This window comes from Nasonia vitripennis, chromosome 2 (assembly GCF_009193385.2).
Source record: "Nasonia vitripennis strain AsymCx chromosome 2, Nvit_psr_1.1, whole genome shotgun sequence".
In the NCBI taxonomy this organism is placed as follows: domain Eukaryota; kingdom Metazoa; phylum Arthropoda; class Insecta; order Hymenoptera; family Pteromalidae; genus Nasonia; species Nasonia vitripennis.
Genome location: NC_045758.1, coordinates 3,769,259 through 3,792,502, shown reverse-complemented (window position 1 = coordinate 3,792,502; position 23,244 = coordinate 3,769,259). Strand labels below are relative to the sequence as shown.

The 23,244-nt window shown below is 42.0% G+C and overlaps 2 protein-coding genes across 4 annotated transcripts; one reads left to right on the top strand and one right to left on the bottom strand.

Moving 5' to 3' along the window:
* The first annotated feature begins 1,434 nt into the window (after positions 1-1,434).
* LOC100120211 (long-chain fatty acid transport protein 4) lies at positions 1,435-17,052 on the top strand. Of its 2 annotated transcripts, none has more exons than XM_032597270.1 (11): positions 1,435-1,755; positions 7,397-7,621; positions 9,573-9,723; positions 10,536-10,773; positions 11,794-12,016; positions 12,765-12,969; positions 13,060-13,252; positions 13,329-13,475; positions 13,551-13,688; positions 13,954-14,111; positions 14,194-14,935. In XM_032597270.1, the coding sequence occupies exons 2-11, from the start codon at positions 7,434-7,436 to the stop codon at positions 14,500-14,502; spliced, it is 1,950 nt and encodes a 649-aa protein (XP_032453161.1). In that variant the 5' UTR covers positions 1,435-1,755; positions 7,397-7,433; the 3' UTR covers positions 14,503-14,935. The 2 variants fall into 2 exon arrangements, with proteins under 2 accessions (XP_032453161.1, XP_001603871.2); XM_001603821.5 differs by lacking the exon at positions 1,435-1,755 and adding an exon at positions 3,195-3,680 and having other exon boundaries at positions 14,194-17,052.
* Positions 17,048-22,837, bottom strand: LOC100120183 (golgin subfamily A member 1). Of its 2 annotated transcripts, none has more exons than XM_031923395.2 (8): positions 22,340-22,837; positions 21,816-22,209; positions 21,643-21,731; positions 21,447-21,575; positions 19,909-20,301; positions 18,458-18,985; positions 18,118-18,348; positions 17,048-18,027 (listed from the first exon to the last, which is right to left on the bottom strand). In XM_031923395.2, exons 1-8 carry the CDS (start codon positions 22,448-22,450, stop codon positions 17,872-17,874), a joined length of 2,031 nt encoding a protein of 676 aa, XP_031779255.1. In that variant the 5' UTR covers positions 22,451-22,837; the 3' UTR covers positions 17,048-17,871. The 2 variants fall into 2 exon arrangements, with proteins under 2 accessions (XP_031779255.1, XP_031779254.1); XM_031923394.2 differs by having other exon boundaries at positions 19,774-20,301; positions 22,340-22,831.
* Positions 22,838-23,244: the final 407 nt, after the last annotated feature.

Sequence of the window (23,244 nt, the reverse complement as noted above, 5' to 3'; positions counted from 1 at the left end):
GTTCCTAGCTCCGGTGCGATTTGGGTCTCCAACGGGTTTAATGCCGATCCTAGCGATCGTCGGAAGCTCGCGACATGACTAACTCGGTGCTGGCGTATACGATTTTCCTTCATGAGTCTCTTCACATCTGCGTACATCTTCTCGTTGTTCATATTTGCGCTCCTCTTGATCAGTACCGCACGACTTCGAAAATTCTCCTTCTGTGGCGCGCTGACCGCCCCTCTTGTTTACTGGAGGATCTGCTGCTGACGTCACGATTTACGACTCTGTGCAGCGCTCGGGACGACAGCGTCCCTTAAAACGCTGATGGTTGCCAGGTAGGTTTTCTGCTTGGCGTTGATGGTAGCTATAGCGTCTCCTCGTTGGCGTCGTTTTCCTTAACTACGCCTTGTTCTTTGGTTGCGTCGTCTTCTTGACTATACCGATTTCTCACTGCGTCACTTACCGAGCTTGGCTTCTTCACTTTAGCACTGAATTTTCGCAATTTTAAATAATTGTTATATTGAACAAAAAGAACCTGGACTCTCGGTTGTGAGATTATGGGTATCACAGGATTGATATACTTATAGGGTGGACATGCGGAATAGAAATAACTATTTTCAATGCACTCGATAACTTTGGACTAGTTGTCTAGGGCCTTATAGCAGATGCTCACTCGTTGAATGACGCTCTGGGACTGATGCTCCGAGCGTCTTGGGGGGTGAGGCAAGCGCAGTTCTGCGGGGGAGCATTCGGGGATGTTCGCACTCTTGCCCACGCTTTCCCTACATACATATAGGCCTCGACTAACGCTACGCACTTTCCCTTGCGCTGCTTCGTTCGGATGCTATTTTTACGGTTCTTCGCTGTTTTTGCAACATTTTAGAAAGAAAAAAAAATTTTACGATCTCGGGCCCCTGGCTCATTTTAGCCGATTTTATCACACGCGTCATTTATAATCGGACAAGCATTTAATTGTCATTAACTTTTATTTCAACAAAAATAATTAAGTAGCGCGTCAATTTCACCGATATAGCTACTTATATTGTCGTATATTCACGATCGAATCAAGAGTGGACCGCACACACCGAGCGCATATATATATATATATAAGTACACAAGCGATAACCGGCTATTTCCGCTTCCCCTGATTCCGCAGGCAGCCTCATGATGCTGTACAAGCTGAGCAGGCATCGCCGCTCCAACAGCAGCGTGTACGAAAATACCCAAGGAAAAACTCGGATCCACGCGCTCAACGAGTCAAGGTATACGTCGAACCGAACAGCTGAGAATTCGGAGCTCGACGCGCGAAAAAAGCGAGCCGAGCGACGGTAAGCATTAAGTATAGCGGTTCCCGGCTACTATGGGATTTCTATTTCAGTGCCGGTCAAGCTCCCCTCACCACATCGCAGCAGCAGAGTCGCATCTACGGCAGCTTCTCTCTCCGGTTATTCCGCTCCGCTCGGCGGCGGCCGCTGCACATTTTGCACTTGCTGCTCCTCCCGCGAGGTCCGGCAGCTCTTTTTCTCGACGTGTGTGTGCGCGCGCGCGCCTGTGTGTGAGTGCGAGTGCAGCCGAACTATATACGTGGACTGCAGCAAAAGCAGCCTTTCTTTTTCCTCTCGCCGCGAAGCCACGACGCGGCAGCTTCCTTCCTCACATTGTTTTCGGTCCCGATTAAGTGCAGCCTGCAGACGCGTGCCATGCGCTGCATCGGTGACTAGAGAAAGAGAGAGAGAGAGAGAGAGAGACTCGTCATCGACTCGAGGACAATAGGTGAGTGCTACGCAGATATTGCACTGTTTACTCCGTTACGTATTTTTGCGAAAAGTTTCTTGCTACACGGTGTAGCGCGCAAAAAGCGAGAGAGAGAGAGAGAGAGAGAGAGAGATTGCCGCAGGCCACACATTCGGGAAGCGCGGGATGATAGGCATGTCACGGACTTTGTCCTTTTACGCTCTGCCGTTTGATTGACATTGTCTACGCGCAGTCAGATAGGAGTCTCCGCTGGTTATTATTCCCGTCTCGGTGGAGTTTTGCGCATTATCGGCGCCGCGATTTATCGTCCTCGGTATATTGCGCTTGCAGCTGTTCTCCTTCACTCGACAACTTTGCAATCTCATACTATTCGACTAACGGCAAAAGTTGCTTTTGCGGAGGCTAATGGAGTGCGAAATAAGTGGCTCTTCGTTCTCGCAGAGTTTTGTATTTTATTGGTTCACTGGCCTCTCTCTGCTTCAGTGATTTGCAAGTAAAGAATGTGTGGACTTTGTTCGTTGGGATTTCGATATTGACTTTGACACGAGCTGATTTCGAGACAACGTATAATCTTAGATTTTGCTCTTATCATCTAAAGAATCATTGCGACATGAAGTCGAAATTCGTGCCTCTTATAGCTGTGATTATCATTTTGATAAAGATTAATGATTGTTGAAGTGTATAGACTGCTTCGAACCGCCATAATCCGGATGGATCTGGTATTAATAAAATAATCAATGCGATTATATAAAAAAAGATTTTCCATGAAGTAGATAAGCATATTTTTAAGTTTAACGTCAATTAAATTAATTAAATAACTGTGAGAAATTATGGCCAACGCAGTAAAACTAAGTAGACCAAACATCCCATTAGAAATGACCTATAATTTGCGGCAACATGAAACACAAATTGCGAAGATTACTTCACATCTTAAAACCGGCGTAAAATATAACGCGTTTGTATCGCGCACCCATGGTGAACGCTTGCGCACTTGGGAAGCTTATCAGGGCCGAGGCGATGCTCGGGGTTGCCAGGGTCTACCATTAACATGCAATTTTCCGCTCATCGTACAAACTTTGATACGATGTCAACGTAATTATGCATCTGCACGAGTGTATTATTCAATAATTTTATCATGCAGCTTTACATTTGTAAGAATAAGCCGAGCTTTAAAAAAATTGATCACAAAAATCAAATTGGTTAAGTATGGCTTATTAGTGAATTAATAGATTTCAGTCGACAAAAAGAAAAAAAAAGAGAACGCGCATCCGCAAAAACATAACCAAACAGTCGAGCCGCACACGCATCATCAGCATCATCGCGGCAAGCCGGTGCCAGGAAGGGCCTGGAAAAATTCACAGCCATCCCTGGCATCGTCTGTACGTGCAGTCGCGGTGTGCGCATGGCGAGCATACAGCAGACGAGCTCGCCGCGCTCCCACAAGCCCACAGCAGGCCGATGCGAGCGCGACAGAGACGCAGAAGGAAACGGAGGGGTTCTCTCGGGCTGCTGGTCGTTCGCTCCACTACACAGCTGCGCACGCGTCTATACCTATATATACGTATGCATGTGAGAGCTGGGTAGATATGCGCGGGCAGGATGTAGGTAGGCACATCGACGTCGTGCGGAAAAGAGTAGGGGGTTGAAAGTCGTGCGAGCGAACCGCAGCAGCAGCGCCGCTAGTTCGCAGCTCAGTGTCAAATCAGTCGTGGGTCCGAGCGGGGCATCGACAGAGAGAGAGAGAGAGACAGAGAGAGAGAAATTAATACAAGGGAAGCGCAGACACTGCTCGGCGCCGAGAATCGCCAAGACGACAACAGCCGGGGGTGAAGTATCAGCCGAGTCAAAGCTCAGCTCTCGCGGGTGCAGCGACTCAGCCAGTTGACGCCGGGCCGAGTAAAATTCATCAGTAACAGCAGCAGCAGTTAGCCGAGCGCTAGCCCGTAAGTTCTTCACGGGTGCGCGGAACACGTATAAAAAGCAGCCCTGCAACTATAAGCTCTCTCTTCGCGCGCGAGAGAGAAAGGGAGCTTTCGAGTCGGTGCGCGCGCGCGTAATCGATGGAAATGCAGGGAAGGCTCTGCTCGTCGCAGCAGCTGCGGCCCCTGCGTCGGTTTAGTTATTTGGCATGAGTTCACGATCGATAGGCCAGTGAGTACATGTATAACCGCAATCGCCGCGAATGCGAGGGTGACTGATATACACGCGTGCCGAGAGAGGGAAGGCTATGAAAACTTCGATTCGTTCAGCTGTGTGACGTCTGTTCTTACACGAGTAAGAAAAAAGTGCGAGTGCGGCTCGATTGGGAGAGAAAGAGAGATATATAACGAGAGTTATCGTTTCTCGTTTTTGTGTAATGAGTACACCTGCACTGGATGCGCCAGACATCTGCGCTTTCGATCGCGTCGGACGACTCCGACGAGCTGACAGTGTGTTTGGTTGATTATTAGAGAAAAATCTCATCCGTGGAATGCTTTGGATCCGATGGCGTTAGGCTGTTTCGTTTTTCGAGGTTAATGTCGTTGTTGTTGTTTATAGTGGTGGTGATGGTGTGAGCGTTTCTTACGAAAAATTATGTAAGTGGTTATGATTCAATGTACACACTCAGTCATATTATTACTAAAACGAGATATCAGTTTAGACGTTCAAAGTTCTTCAAAGAAAAAAAGTATCACGAATATTATATAGAGAAAAAGTTAGAAACACAAACAAAGATAAAGACCATCACGGTCCAGCACAATTGATAAAATCATTAGTACACGGAATTATAAATACAACGATTTTACGTTACCGACTAAACGCGAGCTCGAGGGTATACGTCGTGGATATCGTGTTTGTTTTCTCCACATAGATCGATATATTTTACTTTTTAACGAATTTTCTTCTTGGTAATTCGCGTGATTTGTGTGAACTGTGCATGTACTTAGCAGTAGTAGTTTATAAAAGCATAAATCGACGAACTTTTCTGGTTGTTTTTCCTTTGGAATATTCCATTTTCGTGATTTATTCTTCAATTCGAATTGCGGATTTTTAGTTTGCCCTCGTTTTATCCACTGCAGCTCGTAAATTACCACTGCTGGTTTTTTATCTTCAGAAGTATGTTTACTTGCTTTCTAAGCGGATAAAAATCGTGGAAAGCTGTAGCATTTATACAGAAGGTTTTACATTGAAAAGTACGAATAGGCGTCGGTTCACAGATAACGTACCATTCATATTCATCATTCGCATACAGTAAGGCCTGAAAAATATTGCGGCCCTCGGCCAATTAAAGCAAATCGTCCCCCGCCTGGCAGCTCAAGTGCAGACATTAAACGTCAGTACGTCCGCTTTTTCGTGTGTAGGTAATAAAGACCGGGGGTGTGTTTGAAATATCAACAACTCGGCGCCTATTGTGCTAATTTTCCGTCTCACACATGCGCGCAAGATGATTATAAATTTCATTAGAGATGCGGAATATTATTCTGTTTGGGTATATAGAGACAAGGTCCTCGAAGTGGAGCATTTCAATGACGCATTCCGCTGAAGTATATTTTCTCGTGAAACAGTAATTCGTTCTAGTTTTAATGAAGCAATTAAAAGCGCTTTTTGAAATATTCTCCAGAGAAGGATTCTACCTTCGCATTGTCCCCATATATTATTAATTTTAATCATCGATTTCGACAAATTCGCACAATCCATAAATGTGCTCGAAATTTCAAACCGTCCCGCTCGTCCCACTGCAGCCCCGCGTAAATCAAAGTTTGTCACGTTGGCAGCGCCGAGATTGCGAAACACAAACGCACAGTCGTCCGCGCAAGGGAAGTTTATTCAGCGCGTACATATATATACACATGCACATCGCGCAAAGTGAACCCGGCGCGGAGGGCGCGAGTGTTGTCGTCAGACGACGGTCATCCTCTTCTACACGGCGCGCAAGCCGTACTATAACAGAACGAGCCCAAGGGCGCACGCGCCGATCGTTAAAAACCTATACCTATATGCATGTGTGTGTGTGTGTATAATATTCCAGGCCTCATACGAGCGCGGGTGTATACCGACGGGAAACGTGTGTAAGCAGAGCTGCCGATGCTTGCACTTTGCATTCGGCGCAGTTCTCTGAAAATAAAAAAAGAAACAGAGAGAGAGAGAGAGAGAGAGAGAGAGAGAGAGAGACTCTCACGTGCAGTGCTCTCGTTGCGGAAGTGTCGCATACATACGACGTATACGTACACTGGAAAGTATAACTGCGATTTTACGAACGTGCTTTTCGTTGCTTTTTTCCCCTCTCTAACGGTTTATAGTTCGGATAGTAAAATGTAACGCCCGGAGGCATAAAGGGCGCGTTTCACGACTTGGCGTCGTATGATATTTTTATTACGAACCTCTCCGTGCATAGGAGCGCAGGGTCGTCGTTATCAGCGATGGATTTTATTGGAGGTGTAATTAATTCATGCGCTGGTGTTCGAGCGAATAGTGCGCGTTGTGAAATTCAGGTGAATGTCAGTGTGTGTGTGTGTGTGTGTGTGATTGGTCACGCGCGAAAAGAGTTGTTAGAATCCGAAGCGATTCTCGAAAAGAACGTTTGTTAGATACGGAATTTATTTTATTATAAACTGTGGAAATCGATTCTATACGGTATACATAGAGAAAAGTACTCGTTTTTGCCATGGTAATCACCGCTCATCAATTTCCAAGCTCTGGAAAAACAATCACCCGATGAATTCAGCAATCATCGAGTCATACGTTACGTCCACTTCCGCTATTGTCTTGCGCGTATCCGCTTCCAATTCCTCTAAGTATACGGTCCGGATAATTAATCCTCGCTAATCACTCGAGACGTCCATTTCGGTATGAATAAAACAAACGCGATGGGCCTCGCATCTACATCAATAAACGATCAGAGAATTAAAGATTACCCAGACGGCAGTTCGCGCTGAAAAATTGAACAGGTACACGACCGAGGGCTCGTTTACTCCCTCCAGCCAAGAAAACCGAATGCTCGAGACACTCCGACTCGACGTGCTTGCTTTGGTCTCAAAGGAGAAAAAATCGAGTATGCAAATGGCTTCGCGATAAAAAGCGACGGGGGTAGGGGGGCCCGGAGTAATGCGGCAAAAAGGGAATAATACAGACGCAGAAAAAGAGAACGAGAGGAGCAGAGGAAACACCGAAAAGCTCGCCAAGTCGTCGCGGGGGTACGCAAGGGTAGGATCGCGCGCCTGCTCCGTTACGCAGCCGGTGTATAGCTGTAGAGCATCGTACGAGCATAGGTATATATAGGGAGAAGGAGAGAGAGAGAGAGAGAGAGAGAGAGAGAGAGAGAGAGAGAGAGAGAGAGAGAGAGAGAGAGAGGCAAGTTCGGTATAGTGGCAGCAGCAGCGGCGAAGGGTGCTGAGGCGGGTCGCGGTCGTGAGCGCAGGGGAAGTACTAGCTAGAGCGAGAGAGAGAGAGAGAGAGAAGAGGGACAGGTGGTGCGAACGAACAGTACGCAGTCGTGGTGTGGCGTAACCGGCTGGCCAGTATAGGCTCTCTTCTCGCTCTTCTAAAGACTAGCTCCGCACAGAGGGGCGATATACCGTCTTTGCAGCAGTCGTGCGCGCGCGCGCGTCCGTGTGTGTGTCTGGGTTGGAAAAAAGGCAGCGTGTCGTAATCCGCGCTTGCGTTTGTCTGGCTTTTGCAGAGCCGGCGTAGCGCGCGGGCCCGCTAGCTGAGCAGCCATGGAAGTCAGATTCGCACTCCTCGTGCTGGCGATCGTCGGCAGCCTGATGGCCGCCGGCTTGAGCTCGAGGCTTGGCCTCATAGCCAGGATCGTCCAGCTCGGACTGGCCGCTGCTGTGGTGCCGCTGCTCTGGACCTATCATCGCAAAATCTACATCATCCTGAGGACACTGCCCAGGGACATAAAGTGAGTTTTTCTCTTATTATACTCTATACCGTTTCTCCGCCCGTTCGACACTCCCCCGACACTGTGCAGCCAGACTGCGCTATATGTGTGCCGGCTGTCTATCGACCGCGAGCGCGGCCATCGACGAGCTTCCGCGTGTCTGATGCCGCCAACTTCCTTGATTTACTTTTTTTTTGCCCCGTTTGTTTGTTCGCTCTCTTCCCGAGTGCTTGCTCTACTCTTTGTCGCGATGCTTTCCCCTTTCTGACCCTTCGATCGGGAAGAGAGAGACTCGGTAAATAACTTTCGACTATAGCCTCTCGGATTTTCCCGAACTTCAGTGCACGCTGTTACACCCAAGACTGTACTTTCCACTTGAACACACGCGAAGAGGAAGTTATCGTGTGATTTCCTATATTTTTGTAGAGGGAAGTTTATTTTTCGATAAAAACGCGCGTGTACGCCTTGGATTCAAATGCATGAAAGTTCGTATAGGGGTATGGCAGCCTGTCGAGATAAATCATTGAACGTTGCCTCGAAAAGTAGCCTCTATTAGGGAAAATATACTGAAACATATGAGCCCCATTTTCGCGCTCACAAAACGTGGTGAGTGCGTAATTCAGGATCTGAAGGGTCTGACCCTTTAGAGCACTAATCAGGTACATATTTGCGACTATACATCAGCAACCTTTTACACAAAAATGAACAATGACGAAGAAATAAAAGTAATTAATTGAAAATTCTGAATTGTAGGAAATTATTTGATTCTTTTGATAAAATTGTTTCTTAATTAACGTGAGTTTGACATGCGGAACGTATTTTAAACCGTTACAAGTTTTAATCGACCAAGTTTTACGAGGAAAAGTACCAAGATTCTAAAATTAAAATGATCATCATAAGTGTAACTAGCGACATGATATACATCGACTTTATGCTACTTTGAAATTCATAAACTTTTTTCTCTTATCGATTCCGTTTCTTGAGTTATTCGATTCTTTTTTTAGCAATAATTATGACACACAAAAAAGATTTTTCGAATATACCATAATACATCGATATTTTCGTACAAAATATTATTATGTACCATGTCACTTGAATAACGATACTGTATTAGAGTATACGCAAACATGCGCCAATATAATTTCTAAAAAATTTTCACTGATTATAGCTGAACTTTGACCCTTGATTTAAACTGGAATCGTTTCTTACTGTTTCCATTGGGTATCTAAAGATGCAGACATCGCAACATTGTAGAGAAAATTGAAAAAAAAGTTGATAAATTTGTAAATGCATGACGTACAAGATAACGACGTATGAATCGAATAACCTTAATGACCTAGATATATATTATGTGTATACGGAGATTAATTCATTACTTAACACATCGCACTTATATTCGCGTCAAAAGATTGCTGATATGCTCTCAACGAATAACATAATTTTTATTTTTCCTCTCTTTTTTCGCTGTAGACAAAACAATTTAAAAATAAATCGAGAAGGATAAAAGTAAGTGCGGTAATTTTCTTCGTATTAATATTTCACGATCGTAACTGCTACTCTGGCGACGTACGTGTCGCCCGCATTCTCTATAATATGCGCAATGATAATCTATACACATATGCTTACTTAATTGTTAGCCTTGAGTAGGAAAATGTATAGATCGCGCTAGATATGGAACGACGATAAAGCGAATGCAAACGAAGAATGGAATAGTCCAGGGGGTGAAAGACGGAAATAGTACCGCAATTTGGAACTATAATAGCTAACAGCTTTTTCTCCATTTCAGTTCTCGGTATATGATCGATAGATTTTTCCTACGCCCAAGCGATTTCCGTGTAACCTATACGCCTCGTGCTACCGCTTCAGTTCAATAACCGCTGAACATCCGCGCGTGATATTGTCCATTGCCACGAGCTATACGCGACGTGTGTGCCGAATTAAAGCTTATTGCCACTTCGTTCTTTACTTCCAGATTTCTCTACCGCTATGTCAACGCCGACCGGGAAACGCGACAATTTGTCAAAAACAATTCCACGGTGATGAAGCTCTTCGTGGAGAGGGCACGACTCTATCCCAACAAGCCATGTTTCATCTTCGAGGGTCGTACTTGGACCAATGCTGATGTAAGTATACTGAAATTCGTAATTTACTTCTTTCTACGTGACAGTCTGATAAGACCGTCAGTTTTATCGACTCCTAAGTATTGGCAACTAGAACGGATATCCGCGAATGTCTTGTGAAAAGATGGACGAGTAGATTAAAGATTTCTTTTCAAGATACAAAGACGTTTCGCAATTTCAAATGACACTTAAAATTAGCTATACAAGCAAAAAATCAAATCGTTGTACGCATTCAGCTGCGTTATGCTCGCGTTATGCTCTCAGCAAAGAAATAAACATTAAAGTAAAAAAAACAACGTATTAGGCTTGTTCGTGCGATTCCAATCTTCGGAAAAGACCGATAGACTGATAATCCATAATATAGAGCAGCGGAATAGAATCTCTCACGCTCGGATGCTCGTCAACGTGATCGATCGTCGAATGCGATGTAATTTGTCGCTCGAGGAAGCTATAACGACATGCAGAAAATAAACGTCAATGTAGATTCTTTGCAAGCGCGCCGTTGAAAGTTCAAAGCGTGGGGGGAAGCGCACAGGATCCCGCAAGCTCGCGCACCGCAACAGGAGCTTTCTCGTATACACGACACGCGCTGCGCCGCATATTTATTATCTGCAGCACGAGAGCGGAGCCCACGCGCTTGGTTTATAGAAAAACAAGCAACTCTATAGACCACATACGCGCGTCAAACGAAAAGTCTATTGCATCACACACGTGAGGTGTATATACTTGCCTCACGTCCGACGGTCGATACTTACCCGTGAAGCTTTCGAGTCGAGTGCAGCGAAGCTCTCTCTAAAAATTGCATTCACTTGCAGATCGACAAGTACAGCAATAGAATAGCAGCGGTTTTCAAGAATGCCGGCTACGTCAAGGGAGACGCCGTGGCGCTGATCATGCCCAACAAGCCCGAGTACATAGCCACCTGGCTTGGTCTCGGTAAGCTCGGCGTCATCACGGCTCTCATCAACACGAACCTGCGCATGCAGTCGCTGGTGCACTGCTTGGCTATCGCCAAAGTTAAGGCTGTCATCTATGCTGATGAGCTGGAGTCGGGTAAGGAAATTTTATGCGTATACATTTGTAGCTAATTACTTCGAGCGAGCTTAGCTGGCTGATGGCTCTCCCTTTTTCAATTGGGACGAGGTAAATTCGACGGTCCCTGCGAAGAGTAGCAAGCATTGCGATGCAGATTCGGCATTTCTCTACGAAAACTATCACGATAGAAGAATTCTCCACGAAAACTATCACGCAAACACATATGCGGTATATTACTCCCCGCTGCGCCCGGCCGAAGGCGACATAATCCTTCCCAAAAAAAGGTTAGTTTCAGAAGGGTGAGAACTGACCTATGAGTGGCAAAAAATATTTTGTACTGCTGTTAAAAATTTGGCATCGTTCAACAATAATCAGGTGATAAATAATACAAAATTTGCAATCAAGAAACAAAATGTCATTTTACAGAATTTGAACGCTAAAAATCGGCCAATATCCAGCTTACCACTCTCCGCAAGTAAAAGCTTTATATTCCATGGTACCGAAATGAAATCCGCGTTCAAGTGTTCAATATTGACCGATTTTCAAGATTCAAATTCGGTTTTATTAATCTTTTTTTCTTAATTGAAAATGTTATGTTAACTATTTCTCAATCATTGCTGTTTTCAAATTTTAAACAGCAATATTATTTATTTTTTACCACTGCAGGGGTACTTGTCTGAAATGCCGTCAGGTCAGGCCTGGGCCTTTTTTTAAGGGATTATCTCGCCTTCGGCCGAATCTTCGGCTTCGCGCGGCTGTAAAAGACCTTTTTTTTTTCGTCGTGGGTCGACGAGTCGTGCTACTTTTCGTGGATTGTTGCTGAATCGTGCTTATTTTCGGGGATGGTTCTGTTCAATGCTTCAAAACGAGATAGTTTTCGTAGAGGTTTGAACAGTGCTACTCTTCGCAGGGACCGTCGAATTAATGACGTAACTACGTCTGATTGCCCGTCGCCGTATTGATTTTTTAATCACGATGAGTATAGCGTAACGAAATTAGAACGCGGGTCTAATTGTGCCTTTTCCTTCGTGCTCACAGCTATCGACGACGTCATCGAGCAGTTACCGAACTTTGAGCGATACAGGCAAGGGTCCGATGCCCCTTGCAAAGACGGTGTTCTGAATCTGGAAGAACTCATGAGCAAAGCTAGCGACGAGCAGCCCGTGGTGGATGAAGAACCTGGCTATAAAGACAATCTCGTATACATTTACACTAGTGGAACTACTGGACTGCCCAAGGCAGCTCTGTTCCCGAATTCGAGGTGAGTTTTTCGTTCGTAAGCTTGTAAATAAAATAGTCAAAGGAATAATTGGGATCAATATGCTCGTCATTGATTGTAAGGATGTAGGTCGGCTGTAGTTCCGATCAAATGCCGCTACTGCCTAAAAATTCAACGTTTAATAAGCTACGCAGTTGATATTCTTTTAAATCAGTGAACTATGTATCGATCGATGCGTACATTTTCTTGCGGTTGTTCGTAATGCACCTCTGGAGGAAGAAAAAGAAAAACTTAGGTTGGTCATTGAAAATAGTTTTGTATTATTAGCTGTTGATTCACGGTCAATCGAATTAAAAGACTTTAGAAATGAAAAAAGATTTTGTCGATTTTGAGAACTAATCGACACAAGCAGAAATCTTTTTCAAACATACTCCAGAGTAGTTGCAGCTAAGATTACATAACACATTTGAAGCTAGTATGAAAATGGCGTTAGGTACTCAAGATAATGAAAGATCCATAATCTTGTCAGGGAGACCTCACAACTCTAAGGGAATGAGATTACCAGAGAATATAGCTGCATGCATTCTTATATACATATAGTCGATGTATTGAATTATCGATTGAGCACTGAAAACTTTGTCGACAGAGATATTAATATGCATTAAAGATACGAATCAAAGAGTTATTGCCGTGTTTAACAAACTATTAGCCTGATGATAATAAGATTAGAAAATCACCAAAAAAAAAAAACGGAATTTAACTAATTTTCGGTTCCTTTAAAAATTTGCAGGTATTTGTTGGTGCAAACAGCGACGCATCACATGCTTGGACTAAGGCCGAAAAGTGACATAGTATACAATCCTATCCCACTTTATCACATGTCCGGAGGTATAGTGGGAACTGGCTGTGCTTTGGTCAAGGGAATACCCAGTGTGTTGAGAACGAAATTCTCTGTGACGGCTTACTGGACCGACTGTATCAAGTACAACTGCACGGTCAGTAGTTCACACGTGTACAATATGTACAATATAATTGTTCGTTCAGAAAATAAATAAAACTTATTTATTTCTCTTTATTTACAACAGATATCGCAATACATCGGTGAAATGTGCCGGTACCTTTTGTCTGCACCACCTCGTCCGGAAGACAGTACCCACCCTGTAAGATTGATGGTCGGCAATGGAATGAGACCACAAATTTGGCAAAACTTTGTCAACAGATTCAAAATTGAGCAAGTCACCGAAGTATACGGATCTAGTGAAGGCAACGCAAACATTGGTAAATATATTGTACAACTCCATTGATAATGAAAAAACCTTTGACGCTTTTATTCACGGATGACATCTTTTTACAGTAAACGTTGACAACACCGTTGGAGCTGTTGGTTTCGTGCCATCGATCTTACCCAAATCGCTTCACCCAGTCGCCGTGATTCGTGTACATCCAGAGACGTCCGAACCTGTCAGAGGACCAGATGGCTTCTGCATACGAGCCGAAACGAGTGCGACAAACATATTTTCAAAAAATTTGGTTTTTTAATTGATATTCTAAGATAACCAACATTTTTCCATTTCAGACGAGCCGGGCATGTTAATAGGGTTGATAAAGCAAGGAAATGCGTCGAGAGAGTTCAATGGCTATTTAGATAAAGAAGCGTCAAAGAAGAAGACGATAGAAAATGTATTTGTCAAGGGAGATAAAGCATTCTTGACGGGTGAGTTTTCTTTTAATTTTATCGGCAAGTTACATTCAAAAAAATGAAATCGAGATGAAGAGTGCATAATGAGCATTAAAGTGGAGTATAGAGTTGAATGACGCATTGCTAACTAAGACAATAATGATAGCTTCTTATATATTCTGTCTGCAATGTCGATTACTTGTTTCGATTTATGAATTCATTATCTTAACCCACGTCAGACACCGTTATACTACGTGGATAATTTATAGATTACTAATCAAATCCGACTTAACGATTCCAGGGGATATCATGGTGCAAGACGAATACGGCTATTTCTACTTCAAAGACAGGACAGGCGACACATTCAGATGGAAAGGTGAAAATGTAGCAACGGCCGAAGTCGAGGGTGTGGTTAGTAACGTAGCAGGATACAGGGACACCACAGTCTACGGTGTTCAGGTAAAATTAAAAAAACTTAATTAACCAAAAACCATAGCTTGTAAAAATACCTTATTCATTTACGTGAATCCATCTCACACAGGTACCCGGAATGGAGGGAAGGGCTGGCATGGCGGCAATCGTCGATCCGGACAGTCTCTTAGATTTCAAGGCCCTCGCCGAAGGCTTGGACAAATCTTTGCCATCTTACGCGCGACCAATATTCCTAAGAATCGTGAAGGAGCTCGAGCTCACAAGCACTTTCAAGCTGAAGAAGATCAACCTACAGAAGGAGGGCTTCGACCCCAACAAAATCCAGGACAAAGTGTACTTCAGATCCGGAAACAAGGAGTACGTCGAGGTCACGCCCGAGCTCTACGAGGAGATCATATCCGGCTCGGCCAAGCTATAAAAACGACGAAGAAAAAAAAGAACAACAACAACAACAAAAAACGAGTCCTCGCGATAAATTACAATGCGGCGAAATAACAAGACAAGCGTATGACAAAAGTAGAAACACGAACACATGTATAACAGACACACCCGACGGGGAGGTATTCGCGCTTGCCGTCGTTATGTATACCTATAATATACTGCGTTGAACCAAGAGAAGTCGCGGTACACACTATTATTATGCGGAAAAAGGACTTTCGAAGAAATTCGTATACGTTGCATTTCACGTGTTATAACGACGATACAACAAGTACGTCGTCTTGAACTCGCCCATCGGCTCGAGCTCTTTCGACGTACGTTTCGTGATATTTTACTTAAAAAAATAACGGGGAGAAACATGAAAACCAGGCGAATGTTTGAGAGAAAAATAAAAAAAAAAGATATACACACAGTAGCGTTTCGTTTGCGTATGTATACTACTCTCTACAGTAGTCCATTCAACTCGACTATAAAACGAAGATGATTTGCATTTTTACGATACTCGCCCATATCGCTAAACAAACAACTGTCATTAAAATATCTATGAAAAAAATTTCAAAACTAAAAATTACAAAAAAAAAGAAATCGTTAGGAGGAAGGATGAGATTGTCCACGCGGCGATTCTCGCGCACTATAGGGGACACATTTTTTTACAAAAGAGACATCGGTACGCGCGTCACGCGCGCGTTATTAATTATGCAAAGCGACATCAGCTCGGCGTACACACACACACACACACAGACACACACACACATATATATATATATATATATATATATATATATATATGACACGAGCTAGCGCGCGAAGATCATGCACAATGGCGACGAATATGCGATGTAGAAGATTAAAGTCACGACGTATTGTAGATCGAGACAAGTTTACTCAGTTTGTTCTGTTGAGACGAGCTTTTCTCATTATAAATATTAACTGTTGATGACAACGACACAGGACGATGCGTATTTTTATTGCAAAATGTGTAGGTGCCGTGGTAATATTGCGACTAGTTTAATTTTGTAAAATTTTAACGAATTTATCGAAAACGACCTTTGCGTGTAATATTATGTAGTTCAGCTTTTTTTTATTTTACGTTCTGTTTTTGAAACCTTCGATATGGCATAATGTGTTAAAATTATTAAAAAAGTTTTTTTACGTAAAATCGTAACTGTGGATGTACGAATTAATTAATTGTTTACGTCGTGTATTGTGTTTTCATTTTGGAGCGATAGTCACTTGAATTGTGCTTTTCGAACAAAGAAACTTTAAGGCTTATAAATCATCAGTAGGAACTATTTTCATAGACAAAGAGACACACATTTTTTACGAGGAAAATTTGTTTTAGAGATGCCATTATAATTAGTATAATGACGAGAGAATCGTGCACGGTATTTTCCTTTTGGCGATGACGACGTTATGAATTCCGCGTTTGAATTTTCGTTCTGAATCGAGATCGTATGGACACAGGACTGTTGATAAGAGAATCTTGCCAAGAATTTGTTCGTATACACGACCGATCGATCGAAAAGAGTCGCAATTCTGCCGAGGGAAGAACACTTGTCAATTTCACATACAAAATATCGTCTCTATGATCGTCGCATTCTTATATATATATATATATATATATATATATCTGGCACTATATTTCGAAGCTCGATTCGTTGAGCCCTTAAAGATGGTACGATATAAGCCTCGAACGTGAATATCGAGCGTTTGTCTCGGTCTGTCACGTTGTCACTATAAAAACTTGTATAACTAAACTCACATATTTACTTTTTAAATAGGTGACAAAGTATAAATAAATATATATAATTTATAACGGGGATGAGCTGAGCTTTTTCTTTCCGGCAGTACATTCGTTATACGTGCGCGTACGTCTGCATTATGCGTATATATATAAATAAGCGTATAGTACATGTGACGGTGTGCATATTGGAATTAGCAATTTGTGTAAAATATTTAAATGGGAACGAGACATCGAGACGTGGGTTTAGAATTTTTCTTATTGTAGCGAAAGTTATCACCGATCTTTTGTAGATGATTTGAAATCTCGCCCTTTATAAGGTGTCAGTAGGGGAATCAATTAGCTAAAATTATACCTTTAACGAAACTAACAAAAAAGTCTCACGCAGCTGTTATACATTGTTTTTTGTTTTATTTTCGTTCGCGTGAATTTGCAAAAACTGCATGGCGTAATGATAATTTCAAAGTGAATGTAGCACGAAAGCAGCGATTGGAAAATTCATTAATATAAGGTGAATCAATATTCAGCTGTCATAATATAAACTTTTCAAACCATCATTTATAAATAAATAAACTGTACGCATGATGAAGCGAAGTCTATCGCTTTGATTGTAGTGATATTATTTGTAATTGAAAATCTTGAAATATGATAAAAAATGGCAAATGATTACTGAAATAAATCACTTATGGGGGCTTTAGGAAAATCACTGTGTGTAAGATAAGACTGAATGTTGTGAGTGATTTGTTGACATTTTTTGTTGTATGTAAATAAAGAACAATTTAAATCATATTATAGTCTTCTTCATTTCTTACAATTTTCTCCATAATTTACAGTGGATCTGTCCAAAAAAGACCTTTCTATTATAATGCTCGACTGTTCTAATATTCTGTAGCTTTTGAAAGAATATTTTAACTATTTTTCGTTACGTAGAGTATAACGTGATGATTAACATCACTGGAAGAGCAGTTGTAAGCTTTATGATTCAATTTTCTAATTTTCAAATAATTTTTCTTACAAGCTACAATACTGCGTAATATTACCGAGCGAAAATTCCTCATGATTCCAAACTAATATATTAGTTACTATTCCTTAAAATCCATAACTCTAGCAATGCTTTTATTAAATACGTACAATTATGGCTTTTTATTTGTTACGATAGTCAATAAATTAAAATTATATCACTAGTTTAACATTATGTTATAACTTACATGCGATGAGATAAGAAACATGCTTTTTATTCGTCTTCCATAGTTCATGCGAGGTCGAAGTATGAAGCATTTCGAATGTGTGCAATGTAGTGAACAGTCGACTTTCAAAAGCGACTAGCGAAAGGTGTTTGTCAGAACGAGAACGTTTTTTATACAAAAATATCAACATTCTAACTCGCTCTATTATTTATCAAACATTTTTTTTTCATACGACTCATAATTTCTCAATAAAGCTAAACCTCGTTACCTGTATTTTCATTATTACGAGATAACGTTCGAGGTAAGTTTTAAATATTATTCTGCAATCCTGTCTTTCGCTCTGAACGGGTCAGCGAAAATTGACCTATTCAAATAACAATTTGAAACATTTTCAAGGCTATAAATACAATTCACTTTATTATCAACTTGGAGGAATGGCCTTTGCCGTCTGTCCGATGCCTAGATTAGGTTTGGTGCCAAACCAAGACATTTTCCACTCCAACGTTTCTTGCAGTAGTCGTTCTTCTTCTGGTGAAAAGTGTAGAAGCGTTGCGACCGCTCTCGTTAAGTGCAAAGCCTAAAATAAATCAATAATCAGAACAATACATTTAATTCATTTTAATTCTTATGATGTACGTGAAAAGAGATTGTCGAAAAATATATTAACCTCGTATTCTCTGCTAGTCAGGAACTTAATAAGAACATGTTTGAGGTATTTAAAGTTAACGTCGTCCTCTCTCGAATTGCTGTGCTTGGCAGTGACAGTTTTAGACGAACTGGGATTAAGAATGGCTGCGGATGGCTCAGCATCACTATCTAGAGACGACGAAGGAACTCTCAATTCACGTTGAAGAGTTTTCTTCATATCAGCCAAACGCTGCTGCAGTATTTTGATCGTCTAAAAAAGTTCTTGGTTAGTCATAGAATCAGTAACACCAATATACGTGTATACTTGTATACAAGTATACAAAATTAGGGTTCTAAAAGCAAATCTTCCTCGTAATTACCTTGTTCTTTTCGCTGAGCTGTTCCTCCAAATCGGATAAGCTCGTTTTCAATACTTTTTCATTGCCTTCCAACGCTACAGTATCTTGCTTTATTTTTTCGTAATCTTGATTTTTTTGTAACGCCTCGTCTAGTCTTCTGTTTATTTCGTCAATATCTTTACATTTGATTTTTAACGTATCTTCGAGACTGTCTAACCGGCTTTGTAACTCCACGTTTTCTAACTCCTGCGTTTTGGTTTCCTGTTTAGCGATTTGTATTTCTTGAGAAATGAGAGCCGTCCTCAACAGCGCCGAATCCTTTTCAGTCCTTTCCTTTTCGAGACTCAGATTAATGTTCGTCTTTGATATTTTTTCAGTTTCTAATTCTTCTTTTAACCTATCGACCTCTAATTGCAACAGCAAATTTTTCGATTTTTCCTCCTCGAAATTCGTTTGTATTGCGGACAGTTCAGACTCCTTATTTGTGAGCGCATTTTCGGTTTCTTCTAAAAGAGATTTTTGATCCGTGATCTCCTTTTCCGAAAGTTCCTGGTGAGATAAGCAGAGGTTCACATGGTTAACATTTATTTAGATTTCCATTAACAAGTTCTTAACGTCAGCAAAATTTTTACAATATGCGATTACATTATTATTAAAATACAAGTTATGAAAATGACATAATGTAAAAAATAATATACAGCTGAAATAAAAGGGATGGTAAAATTAAACAGAAAAAAATCAAGATTCATTTTTATCTCTTTATTCAAGAAATAAAAAATACATGTGATTGTACATTGCGTATCTCTTATCAAAATAATTGATACAACCAATCAAGTAGAATGTGTACAAATGGTATTAGAAAAATATTTGAATACGTTGTACAAAAGTACTTTGCTTGATATACATAGCTCTTCTACTTTACTCATGCTTTAGAGATACATGAAAGCAAATATTGAAAATATTGAAAAAAATGCAAAGCATAACGAATTGAAAGCACATGCAAAAAAGAAAACGTTTCTTTAGCTTATAACGAATAAGAAAACAGCGATATGTTTCTTAATCATCTACTTCTCAAAAGTGCGTACACAACAGAATTTGAAAAAGGCACGGATTTAAGTGTAACTCTGGACGGGGTGGAATGTGTAGTCAACGACGAACGTTCAACGTCAATTTATCATACTTTGTCTGATAAACAATTCACGTATTTTGTGCCGTAATCGTCAAGAAATGAGCTAGATCGGACGTTCAACATGTTATGCATGCCAAACATGTCGATCCACCCGTAGAGACGAGCTAGCCCATGCATCGCGTCATGTCTGCAAATCGCGGTAACTCACAATTTGTCGCTTAAACTCCTCGACCTCGTCATCGACGTTGGCCCGGAGCTCTTTTAATTCCGTGGCCATTTCGTCGATGTCCTCTGCCATGCGCAAAAGCTTAGCATCTTTCGTGGCCATTACCACATTGTTCACCTCAATTTCAGCCTCGAGTTCCTTGATCCTTTGGCGCAGCGCCTCCTTCTCCTCCTCGACTCGTCTCCTCTCCAGACCCTCCTCGCCCGCCTGTCTGCTCAGTCGACCGACTTGGGTTTCCAAACTCGATATCTTTCCGGACCAGCTGGTTTTTATGTCCGAGAGATGTAGGTGGGCTTCTTCAAGTTTTCTCTCTAGCAGCGTTCGCTCGCGCATCAGGTCGGCCACTCGATCGTCGACCGTCACCTGATCGCCTGATTCCAATGCTACCCTTTGCTCGAGCACGAAAACTTTGTCTTTCAAGTGCCGCACCTCTTCCTCGGTTTGTGCTAATTGACTAGACAACTGAGCCCGTTCTCGCTGGGTCGAGTGACGCAACGATTCCATTTCATCCTGAAATTGAATAAGAAATTGTTAGAAGTGGTCACGCACGTTTTGAATAATTAACGCCGACTCGTAAGCGTAAGATTGTCAGTGTGGAAACGATAAATATCCGCGAAGCAACGAAATTTTATGTACTTACTTAATGATAAACTCTAGTTCAAAGAGAATCGTATAAAATTTATGTTGATTTACTTATAGTTTCCAATCCTTCAATCGTAAAGCAAAATTTTCGAGTAAGCTTTTGAAACATAAAAACTAAAAAAGCATCAAGAAATTTGAAAAATGCAAACATTACACGAAAACACTGTACGTAAATTTTCTGGATAAGAAACCATTGAGATTTTCATTATTTACTTCAAGACCCACTTGATAAACTGAAAGAAATCAATACAAGCAGAATAGCAGTTAAGCTGTAAAGACATACCTCGAGCATCAGCAGTAGCAGCAGCAAAAAAGCGGAAAAGTCCGCTTTAAATAATCTCCAGGATTCTTGAGGATCAGAATGATTCAATTCTTCATGCTTTGTTTCACACTAATGATTTTTCAGCTACAACTTTCTTATGATCCATAACTCTTTAAATACCAGTTTGCCAAGATTTGTGGTACTCGATTTTATAACACATGTAAACGAGCATAGGCTTTTATTCGAACATTTCTAAAATCTTGGCAAACCTTCATGAGATATGGAGCATATTATTGATTGTCACTGTCAGGTGATGTTTCCAAAACTTCCCGAATATAATGTGAGGTGTTAAGAGGCAAAACTTTTAGGGGAAGTTGGCAGGAGGACAGTGCATAAAAAAAACACACTATGACAAAACACAAAGCGATGTAAATTAAATTATTAAAACGCTTAAAACTAAGTGGCAAAGTCCTCAGAAGTATAATAAAATTAAAATTAAAAAATAACATAAACGTGAATCCAAAGATCAGTTAAAAAAAGTGCAGTATCAAGGGCATACTCGGTGTCCTTAGTAACGCAATATGTATGTGTAAAAAGATACAAAGTCTGAAGAAAATTAAGGACATACACATACATATAAGACAGGTTACTAATAAAATGTTCACTAGGAAACTAACAAGTAAATCAGTGTTCAGGTGTACACATCAGTGTACAAAAAATTGTATGAGGGTGAAGAATTTAAAGCACTCACTTGAACATTGTTCAGTTCATCCTCGTATCGCCTCAGTCTTGATAGTTCTGTTTTCAAATTTTCAATTTCAGTCATTGCAGCTTTTAACCGTTGAGATTTATCTTCGACTTCCTGTTCTTTGGCAAGTAACTGCAAACATAAGCAAAATTAGTCTGAGCTAGGCTACTCTGGAAATAACAAATAAACAACAGCTTACAAGGTGCTTAATTTTAGCCATTTCTTGTGTTTGAAAACCTTCCATTTGCTCTGCATTTTCTTGAAAACTGTACAGTTTTTTCTTATACTCTGCAACATACATATTTATTATTCACGACAACTGTTTGCACAAAAATTTGCATAATATACTCGTTATCGCGTTCATTGCACTACCTTCTGCGTCGTTCAGCGCTGCTTCCAACGAATTCTTGGCACTTTCTGCCCTCAATCTATCCTCGACCAGCTTAGCCGTTTCTTTCTCGTGCTTCTCCAATACTTTCTTCCACTCTTTTTCCCTCTCGAGCATTTTGATTCTATGCTCCTCCTCTTTCTTTTCCATTCTCTTGAGAAGCTCGGCTTCTTTCTTCTGAAGCCTCCTCCTCCACTCATCCTCTCTGCTCTCCAGTCGCTTGATATCTTTGGCCGACAGTGGGGTTCCATCTCCGAGTTTCAAGTCAAAACTGTTTTCTCGCTTGAGTCTCAGAGAAGACGAGGGAGAGCCAGTGTTTTCCTCCCTGGACTCGTCCAGTGAGATCTGAGAACCGCTGACACTGCTAGTCGAGCCAGTCTATAATGAGCAAATCGCAACTGATAAAACTTACAGCCCAAGAGAGTACCAATCAATTGCCTCGATAAGCCGAGCACTAAACAAACGTTGACTCATGCATCATCAAGGCAAAGTAAAGTCGTATGCGTACCTGCGAGAGATGCCTATTGTTGAGACCGCGAACAGTTCCAGCGTTCCTGACGACGGCGGAGACGTCGCTGCCGATTTCCTCCTTGATTTTGTTCTTGAGATTCGCGAACATGGTGTCCGCACGAGGCGACACGTCGAGCCGCCTACGAAAGGGAGTGTCAACGGCGCTACTCAACCAAACCACCTGTCAACGTCACGCGCACCGTGCGATGTGCGATAGTAAACGCGACACTTGAAATCACAGAGCAGACACCGTATACCGCGAAACGTCACAGATTTTCGTTTTTGTTCGAGGAAACCGCGGACTCACTCAGGCGTATGTATTTATTAGGTAGTAGAAAAACACTCGAGGCCGCGTCGGTAATAGGTCATCTCGGCTCTCGAGCTACTTATCGTCGTCGCGGATAAGCCTCGAGCACTGACTCGCGAAACAGCCGCTGCACACTGCCATGTTTCCAGTACTTACATGCCGCCGCTCGATCCTTATTTTCTCTCTCTCCAGCTCGCGCGCTATAAGTACCTACTGATGCAGCTGCAGCTGTTTACGAGCGCGCCAGGACCCGCCCACCACACTGGGCCGCACGCGGTTGGTCGGTTCTCCGGAGCGCGGCAAATTTGAACGCGGGAAACGATCAGGGGAGAACTGCCTCGAAGAGGAACTTTGAGCCCAGGAGCACCAGGAGGACCCACATTATCGCGTAGACTAGCTTGCAGGCTAATGCGTTGCACAGAACGAAGACCAGGAGAACGAGGAGGAGCTTTGTTGTCACTTCGAGCACTCGGCGAGACATAATACGCGGGCGGAAGTGATTTGGAGGAAATGCTTGCGAGAGGATAAAGCCAGATACTGTACGGTAGCTATGTAAATGAGAAAACTGATAAGAAATTAAATTGCGGAAACGCGGA

Excerpts from the sequence above, each read along its gene's own strand:
- LOC100120211 (XM_001603821.5), top strand. The coding sequence starts at position 7,434 with ATGGAAGTCAGATTCGCACTCCTCGTGCTGGCGATCGTCGGCAGCCTG. Across the intron at positions 7,622-9,572 it reads ACACTGCCCAGGGACATAAA|ATTTCTCTACCGCTATGTCA; the intron begins GTGAGTTTTTCT and ends CTTTACTTCCAG. Across the intron at positions 13,689-13,953 it reads AGATAAAGCATTCTTGACGG|GGGATATCATGGTGCAAGAC; the intron begins GTGAGTTTTCTT and ends TAACGATTCCAG.
- LOC100120183 (XM_031923394.2), bottom strand. The coding sequence starts at position 22,450 with ATGTTCGCGAATCTCAAGAACAAAATCAAGGAGGAAATCGGCAGCGAC. Across the intron at positions 22,210-22,339 it reads ACAATAGGCATCTCTCGCAG|ACTGGCTCGACTAGCAGTGT; the intron begins GTACGCATACGA and ends TGCTCATTATAG. Across the intron at positions 18,349-18,457 it reads AGCTCAGCGAAAAGAACAAG|ACGATCAAAATACTGCAGCA; the intron begins GTAATTACGAGG and ends GAACTTTTTTAG.